This window comes from Corylus avellana, chromosome ca2 (genome assembly GCF_901000735.1).
Source record: "Corylus avellana chromosome ca2, CavTom2PMs-1.0".
Classification (NCBI taxonomy): domain Eukaryota; kingdom Viridiplantae; phylum Streptophyta; class Magnoliopsida; order Fagales; family Betulaceae; genus Corylus; species Corylus avellana.
Genome location: NC_081542.1, coordinates 14,718,615 through 14,727,990, shown reverse-complemented (window position 1 = coordinate 14,727,990; position 9,376 = coordinate 14,718,615). Strand labels below are relative to the sequence as shown.

General features: G+C 37.1%; 1 protein-coding gene across 1 annotated transcript; it reads right to left on the bottom strand.

The window, feature by feature from the left end:
• Window positions 1-5,731: 5,731 nt before the first annotated feature.
• Window positions 5,732-9,303, bottom strand: LOC132171737 (glutathione S-transferase-like). The gene is made up of 4 exons (XM_059583128.1): window positions 9,156-9,303; window positions 6,572-6,714; window positions 6,435-6,483; window positions 5,732-6,350 (listed from the first exon to the last, which is right to left on the bottom strand). The coding sequence occupies exons 1-4, from the start codon at window positions 9,253-9,255 to the stop codon at window positions 5,902-5,904; spliced, it is 741 nt and encodes a 246-aa protein (XP_059439111.1). The 5' UTR covers window positions 9,256-9,303; the 3' UTR covers window positions 5,732-5,901.
• Between the last annotated feature and the right edge of the window lie 73 nt (window positions 9,304-9,376).

Below are 9,376 nucleotides of genomic sequence, written 5' to 3'. Positions count from 1 at the left end.
GCCCATTTTATCTACAAAAGCCCACAACCCAATCTGCCTCTCTGTTATACTACATGTAGTTTAGGCTGGTTACACATCACCCTAAGCTACAAGTAGTTTAGTGTCACAAAAAAAAAAAAAAAAAAAAAAAAGAAGATGGAAACCACCACTCCCACAGGCTCCACACCTCCTTCCCAAGATCCCAATCATCATCTATACCTCCACCATTCCGACCATCCTCGTGTGGTATTGGCCTCTCAATCTCTCAATGGAGAAATTATCAAACATGAAGCCGAACAATCACTATGGCTCTTAGCGCTAAGAACAAACTCGAATTTATTGACGGGACCATCTATCCACCAGCGACCTCCTCCAAAGATTTTTCGCAATGGAGCCGTTGCAACGATATGGTAAAATCTTGGTTATTAAATTATATTTCTAATGACATTTGCACCAATGTTATTTATTGTTACCATGCGAGGGACATCTGGTTGGATCTTAAAGAGCGATTTTCTCAAGTGAATGGTCCTCGCATGTTTCAATTAGAGCAAGATATCAACACCCTCGTTCAAGGCACCATGCCTATTGCCACATACTTCACAAAACTAAAAGGGTTATGGGATGAACTATCCGCAATTCAACCCAGCGCCCCTTGCACCTGTGGCGCACTAAAAGAGGGTCTCCAACTTCAACAATGTCAGCGTACCATAAAGTTCCTCATGGGTCTCAATGAGTTATATGCAGCTGTTCGGGGACATATTCTCTTAATAGAACCATTGCCTTGAGTCAATCGTGCATATGCCTTGGTCCTTCAAGAAGAACGCCAACGCAACATTACCACCCCACCCACCATTGAAGGCATTGCCTTAGCTGCAAAAGCTACTATACCACCATGGAAGGACAATCGATCTGGCTTTCAGAAGAAGGAAAGACCAAAATGCACTTATTGCAGTCGTGATGGTCATACTACTAAGCGGTGCTACCAACTTCATGGATTTCCTCCTACTTGTCGCAAGATTGATTCTAGCTCAAGCTCCAGTCCTAAGCCCCGTGCTCATCAGGTTTCCACTACCAGCAGCCTCCCTTTTACACCTGATCAATGTCAACAACTACTTGCAATTTTGAATAATGTTACTCCACAACAGTTCATGGCCCACCAAGCAGGTAGTACCGAACCATCTCTCTCAGGTACGTCTTCTGTCTTATGTGATGATTCATTACGGATTCTTGACAGTGGTGCTACTGATCATATGGTCTATTCTCCCACTGCCTTGACCCAATCCTATCATGTTCATGGTCGTACTGTCCAATTACCTAATGGCTCATATGCCTCCGTAACACACATTGGATTTGTGACATTTTTTTCATCACTTGTTCTTCATAATGTTCTTTGTGTTCCTACTTTTCACTTTAACCTCATTTATGTGCGTACACTATGCCGCACATTGCATTGTCTCATTATTTTTTCTTCTACTTTTTGTCTCATCCAGGACCTTCGCTCGACGAAGATGATTGATTTGGGCACTGAGCAAGATAGTCTGTATTACTTCACCAACACGAGACTCGCAAGGTATCAGGTGGCAAAGTCAACCCCAGAGCTTTGGCATCGCCGATTAGGTCACCTTTCCAATAAAGTTTTGTCTTTTCTTTCCAATAATGTATCTAAAATTTGTAGTTCAAATGCAGAACAATGTCTTATTTGCCCTTTAGCAAAACAAACTCGTATTCCATTTTCAACAAGTCAAATTTCCTCTACCACACCTTTTGCATTAATACACGTTGATATTTGGGGTGGTTACCATACTCCTTCCATTAATGGGGCATATTATTTTCTGACCATTGTTGATGACTACACCCGATGTACATGGGTCTATTTGATGCAACATAAATCTGAGGCTCATTTTCTTCTGCAATCTTACATTAATCTTGTCAAAAATCAATTCTCGACCACCATCAAAATAATTCGTAGTGACAATGGTCCTGAATTCACTATTCCATCATTTTATTCCGCCAAAGGCATCATCCATCAAACTAGTTGTGTCTCTAATCCACCACAAAATGGTGTTGTTGAACGCAAGCATCGTCACCTCCTCAATATGTCTCGAGCCTTACTCTTTCAAGCCCACTTGCCCATACGTTTTTGGGGAGACGCTATCTTAACCGCTACCTATTTGATCAATAGAACTCCTACTCCCCTCCTATCAGGCAAAACTCCATATGAGAAGTTATACAACTCGAAACCTCACTACAACCACTTAGGAGTTTTCGATTGTTTGTGCTTTGCTTGCACTCATTCTCAAAATCCATCCAAATTTGACCCTCATGCTATACGACGTGTCTTCCTAGGTTACCCTTATAGTCAAAAGGGATATCGTCTATATAATTTTGATCACCACAAAACATTTATCTCTCGTGATGTCTTTTTGTATGAAGATCATTTCCCCTTTGCCCAAACCACCCCTAAACAATCTTCGCAAGTTTTACCTATTCCTTTTAACCTCCCTGATGATGTCCTTACCCCCTTGTCACCTGTCGTTGAAGCTTTGGTTGTCCCTTCTGCCACTCAGACTACCTCTTTCCCACCTCCTGTCACTCGATGATCTACTCAGTCGACCTAGCCACTTGTATACTTGCGTGATTTTCATCTTGCACATGCTTTACCATCTCGTACCACTCAATCATCTGAGTTAGCGTTGGTGCGTTCCTTAGGTACCCCTTACTCTCTTGACGCATATTTATCTTATGCTTGTCTCTCTAACCACCATCGTGCCTTTAGTGTTGCTATTTCTCTTGCACAAGAGCCAAAGTCTTTCTTGCAGGTCATGCAGGATTCCAAGTGGCGAGATGCAATGCGTGCTGAGGTAGATGCTCTAGAGTTGACTCAGACATGGACTCTGATCCATCTTCCGCTCGGACAGAAACCCATTGGCTGCAAATGGGTTTACAAAATAAAATATCACCCAGATGGTTCTGTGGAACGATATAAAGCTCGATTAGTGGCTAAAGGTTACAACCAACAAGCTGGCATTGATTATACGGAGACCTTTGCTCCTGTTGCTAAGATGGTCACTGTCCGCTCTTTCCTTGCCCTTGTTGCCTCCTGCGGTTGGCACTTGCATCAACTTGACGTCAACAACGCCTTCCTTCATGGTGACCTTGACGAAGAAGTCTACATGCACCTTCCTCTGGTTTCTGACGAAAAGGGGAGACTAGAGTTTGCAAAACTCAACAAATCTCTATATTGGCTTAAACAAGCTTCAAGACAATGGTATGCAAAACTTTCTTCCACTCTCATTAGTGCAGGATATAAACAATACAAGGCAAACTACTCACTATTCGTCCGATCCCACAAAGGTAACTTCACAGCCATTGTTGTATATGTAGACGACATTATATTTGCAGGCAACAACTTAGAGCAGATTCAGAAACTTAAGAAACATTTGGGTGACCATTTCAAACTCAAAGATTTGGGCAACCTAAAGTATTTTCTGGGTATTGAAATTCTCTTTCAAAGAAAGGCATCTTTCTATCACAAAGAAAGTATGCTCTTGAAATACTTGAAGATACCGGCTTTCTTAGTGCCAAGCCTAGCAAATTTCCCATGGAGCAAAATTTAACACTCAGTAAACATGATGGACACCTCATTGTTGATCCCTCAACATATCGTCGACTAGTTGGTAAGTTGATTTATTTAACCATTACGAGACCAGATTTGGCTTATGCAGTGTAGGTGTTGAGTCAGTTTATGGACAAACCACACACATCCCATTTAGATGCAGCACACAGAGTGTTACGCTATATCAAGCAGTCTCCAGGATACGGAATTCTCTTATCAGCCACAAGCAACATTCAATTACACGCATTTTGTGATGCAGATTGGGCACGATGCAGAGACACTCGAAGATCAGTCACTGGATATTGTATATTCCTTGGAAGCTCACCAATATCTTGGAAAACAAAAAAGCAAACAACAATATCTCGTTCTTTAGCTGAAGTAGAATACAGAGCTATGGCCTCAACCTGCTGTGAAATTACTTGGTTGAAACAACTGTTGGCGGACCTCTATATCTCACATTCACAACCAGCAAAATTGTATTGTGACAACAAGGCGGCCATCCACATCACCTCGAATCCTGTCTATCATAAGAGAACAAAGCATATAGAGATTGATTGCCACCTCATTCGAGAAAAGCTGCAAGATGGCATAATTCAAACTTTTCACATACCTACCACTCAACAACCTGCTAATCTATTTACTAAGGCGCTAGGTACAACAAAATTCCATTACCTACTTGGCAAGTTGGGTGTCATGAATATCCACTCCAACTTGAAGGGGAGTGTTGAGGAAATAAATCTGTGCAACAGTCATAAAACAATTGAGAAAGACAAATTCCCAACCAGCAACATTAACATTCCTTATATATAAATAATTTCCATGTATAGAAGATCTTAACATTAATTTGCAACGGCTATGTAAACCATTTTTTTATGTATAAATACCCATCATGTAAATTGATTGAGATTAAGCAATATATACAAAATTTCTTCTCAGTTTAGTTTTTATCATTTTGATTACAACAATTTAAAAAAAGGCAACATCTCTCGGCCTTTCTCTGAACCATCCCCACTGCAGCTCCTTTTCAAACCAAAGTTTGTTTAAGAATGAGTTGGTAGTTTTTAGGTTTTCTTAAAATCGAATTTTCTCTCTTTTACTTTCCAAAAAAATTTGTAAAAAAATTGTAGAGGTGGTTCAATCACCACCCTTAGGTGCCAAATTAGCACCCCCAAAACTCATAAGGGTGGCATTGCCACCCCAAAAAACTCTTGTGGTAGCTCGGCCACTTCTATGAGCTTCGGAGGTGGCTGATTCATCCACAAACACTACTATGTCATCTCTAAGGGTGGCTCGACGATCATTCATTCTTTTAAAAAAAAATAAAATAAAATAAAATAATTGAATTTTATATTTTAATTCATTATAAATTATTATTTAGTTTTTAGTTTTTATACTTTTGTATTTTTGATTTTTCCGTCCTTTAACAAGATTTAATGTCTCAAGACGGCATATTTCGTATGATTAAGTTGAGATTAACGGATTCCTTAACAGGTTTTTTTTTTTTTTTTAACACATTGACTTTGCACCATTAATTGTTCGCTAGATTAATCACATAATTAATCTGCAGCTTCTTACATAAATGGCTAATATTTAAGAGCTTTAGCACCAATTTTCCTTAAAGTTAGGAAACTAAGTTACTTTTTACTTAATTTTAAAATAAACTCCACAATAGTTTCTTTTATTCATTTCTTATATCATTTAAATATTCTTTTTAAAAAATGTTAAAACAAAGAAGAATGAAAAAAAGAGAAAAAAAAACTTTTCTATATCCTTAAAACAATTAATGTGCATTAAGTGATGCAATAGTGCTACCTTATACCAAGGTAGCACTTTCGCCTAGGTTAGTGTTCTCTTGATCTAAGGAACATCAAAAAGAATCAAATTTGTTGCTAATATCTAACGGGAGCTCAACGTGCCTACACTACAAAAAAAAAGTTTTAGTGACATGGTTATTTGGGCTGTTTTTTGTCCAAAAAAAAAAAACACTACAATTGATTTAGAAATGCTTATGAATAGAAGCACTAATTAATTGGCGCACGCCTCAAATAATAGCAACTGGAATTCAATTTAGATATATATACTATCACCATTTTAATTTTGATTGCACTTCACAGGGAAAATTAAAAGATACTCTCAACTTATGTAACATGATATATATATATATATCTTGGCAATAGACTTATGATTCACTCATACGTACGTACATAGGATTATTGTATTGGAAATAATTCATAAACACAAATGACAACAGATAAGCCGGCTGGCTGGGCGGCCGGCAGCAGCTACTACTCCTTACTCCTCCTCGATCAGTGCTTCTGCAGGGCAAGCACCTTGCACCAAGCTGGCCTTGCTGTGATATCAGCAACCCAGGCATTGACATGGGGGCGTGAATCAAAGAGCTTTTTGACTTGTGTGGCCAACAAGTATTGTATGGTGGGCAGGTGGTGAAGATCTGCCAAGCTGAAGCTCTCACCCGCCAAGTATTTTGACTGAGCCAGCCGACTCTCATAGATATCAAGAACCTTAGCCAGCTTTGCTTCGTTCTCCTCCACAACTGCCTTGTCGGGAGTACCCTTTCCAAACACTGGCTTCAATGCCAACTCCCAAGTAAGCTTTGAAGCTGCCGGGTCGAATTGGTGGGCCTCCACCTCCATCCACACCCCTATGATTGCTTTCTGCTTCATGTCTCCGCTTTCCAGACGGGTCCCCTTGTCAGCATGCTTGTGGGAAATGTACTTATTAATTGCCCTTGATTCTGCACTAGGATGAAAGTCAGTAAATCACACTAAGCATATATATCACCCATTGAAGTATTAATTAAAATGCATATAAACTTTACCAAAGAGCTTCAAATCTCTATCTTCAAAAGCAGGAATTTGACCGAATGGCTGCGTCAACAAGGAAATTAATGTTAGGTCCAAATTAACATACAATTAAAGAAGTAATTGAGTTACAAGAATGGTTTGTTGTTCTTACATTGAGGGAGAGGAAGGGTTTTTTTTTATGTTCACGAGCTTCCATGTCTACAGGAACAAGCTCAAATTCAAGCTCTTTCTCATAAAGGGTAGCTAGAACCCGCTGTGTAGCTGTTGAGAGAAGGACTCCGTGGACTTTGATGGCTGCCATGCACCCATGATTGCGGATGGTGATGATGAGTGATCAAGAACAAATTAAGACGAGATAGAGCAAGAGGAAAATTATCATTAAATTTGGACGTATTAATTAATATTTATTGTGGGATAGTTTTAACTATGACTAATTCAAAGATCGGCCATTATACTGCCATATATTAGCATTGTGATATAAAATTATAATTTTTAATATTATTTTTTTTTCTTCTTAAGAGCTAAATTTATGCCACATCAATATAATGTGAGATTTGGAACATGAACTTAATTAAGGAGCATGTGGATTAATTGATTACTAAGAAATGGGCTTATGTGCTATAAAAGATTTACAATATATGTAGTTTTTAAAACCATTTAGATTTTGTCTTTATTTTTTCATAAAAAATAGAGAAAGTGAAATGAAATCATTGAAAAAATTACAGTACGTAGTTTGACGTGTCAATATAACTACTTGCAAATTTTATACTATTTACTATTTAGTCCATAAAATGAAGGGCGCTTATATATATATATATATATATATATATATATATATATGTTGTTGTGCAATCCATATTATTAATTTACAAAGCATATATTGGAATGGGTCTTAAAGCTTTCAAGTGGTCTCTCATGTTACAAATGAGAGAAGGAGAGAGAGGTTGTAACTTTTAAGTTACCTTACCTATAAGCATGTCGAATCTTCCATTAGGTGATCAATTAGACGATATTTACGTACGTAAGACTTCCAGTAAATAATTAAATTTGCCTTTAATTAGTAACACTTAATGATTAATTATCAAGTTGAAAATAGACGAAGAGAAATGACAACTAACAGCTGGAAGATGCAAGTAAAAGTGACAAACTATAGATAGATTGAATACGTTGCCAACGGCCCAACAAAGTCATAAAATATTGAAATGCTCTTCATTATTGAAGTCGAAAGATGGAAATGATTAAAAGCTCAAAAGACAGAAGATGGAAATTAAGTCTGTAAAGTCTTGAAGAGGGCCATATGTCATTAAAAAAAAAATGCTCAAAATAATTAAATATATAGCTTATAAAATTTTATTGGCAAAACTTGTTACAATTGCTTCTATATAAAAAACTTTTATCAAAATTAAAAGGGCAAAATGTAAATTCAGTCCATGTGATTTACCCAATTTTTAATTAACTTTCTGTGGTATCAAAATAAATTCAAATTAATGTCCTAAGGTATGTTAGAAAAATAACTTAGTACTGAAGTTGCTGAGAAGAGCATACGATCAGGCCGTGACAGAGGACTGGCCATTGGAGGCATTAAGGCCCGCATACGAAACAGGGAAAAACAAGAATAGAAAAAACCTAAAAAACAAAAAAATGACGCACAAATTTACAACCAGCAACACGGAATGCTATATCTGAAATTGGCGTTGAAAACCTGAGCAGTCATGTAAGTGACTTGAGCGACCCAAGAGTCCTAAGTAGTGATGGTAGAGGTGGTGGTTTTCCCACCCGCCATCGGATACTTGGAGTTAATATCCATGCCAGGCCAACCAGATTAGTGATGGTTATGTCACTTCATTTGGCCGAAACGGTGGCGCCGAACCACCACTTCTTTCTGATTTATTTATTTTTAGTCATTATATATTTCATATATTTTTATTATGGGTGCAAGTTTGATAATCTCATTTGTGCTGTTGTGGCAGCCTAACAAAATCTGTCAAGACTTTCAATGGATGTTTGATAATAGTAACTTATTTGTTATTTTTGTAAGAGCTCTCAGAATATTTTTATACCAGACAAACCTTATTGCAATTAAATGAGTGTAATCACAATGATTGACTTTGAGTTTTTCCCTTGATAAAATCCAACATAAGACCAACAATGTCACAAGAAAACTTAAGGGTTCATTTGGATTTGTGATTTCAAAACATAAGATTTAAAAATAACAATTTTAACATATACGATTTAAAAACATGATTTCTTTTTTTAAAAAAAAAAAATAGTTAAGTGTGGTAAAATTGCAATTTAACCTTTAAAAAACGTGTATTTTAAAAACGCATCTCCTTGTCTACAATTTGAAAACACAAATTTTTCTACGTTTGCAAATTTAAAAAACACACATCCAAACGATACATTTTCATTGATTTCGTTAAAATCACACATATGGTTAACGAAATCGTAATGTCAAACACACTCCAAGTAAATTAGGCCATATTATCAATTGACAAAGAGATACTAGAAAAACTTGAATATAGAAACCTAATTAGTAATTTTGCATTCTAAAAAGTGAGAAAAATGAATTTTAAATAAATAAAAATGTAATGTAAAAAGTTTAAATAATTATAATTATTTAATTAATATAATTTTTATTGCCTTAAACTTGAACATCTATCAAAACGAACCTGCTATGTGTCCATGTATAATGCATGCATGCCCATATACAAATGTGAGAAGATGCTTAGTCATACCTTTGGGTTTGCTGGTGCAATATATATAGGCAGCAGAAATGGCAACCAAAGCAAGAGCAACGGTTGCCCCCAGCAGCTGGTTATTGGGTAGTATTTGCATGAGCTCCGTTTTGAGAGACTCAAAGGTCACCTCGAACGGCAACTTCAACATTTTCCCAATCAACTTGAAATTAATGGATTACAATGTCATATGGGTGGGTATTAAATAACCCGGCCTCTTT

Bases quoted from the DNA above. Each gene is read 5' to 3' on its own strand.
- LOC132171737 (XM_059583128.1), bottom strand. From the start codon at position 9,255: ATGCAAATACTACCCAATAACCAGCTGCTGGGGGCAACCGTTGCTCTT. The intron at 6,715-9,155 runs GTATGACTAAGC...GGTGCATGGCAG, and splicing joins TTGCACCAGCAAACCCAAAG to CCATCAAAGTCCACGGAGTC. The intron at 6,484-6,571 runs GTAAGAACAACA...TTGTTGACGCAG, and splicing joins AACCCTTCCTCTCCCTCAAT to CCATTCGGTCAAATTCCTGC.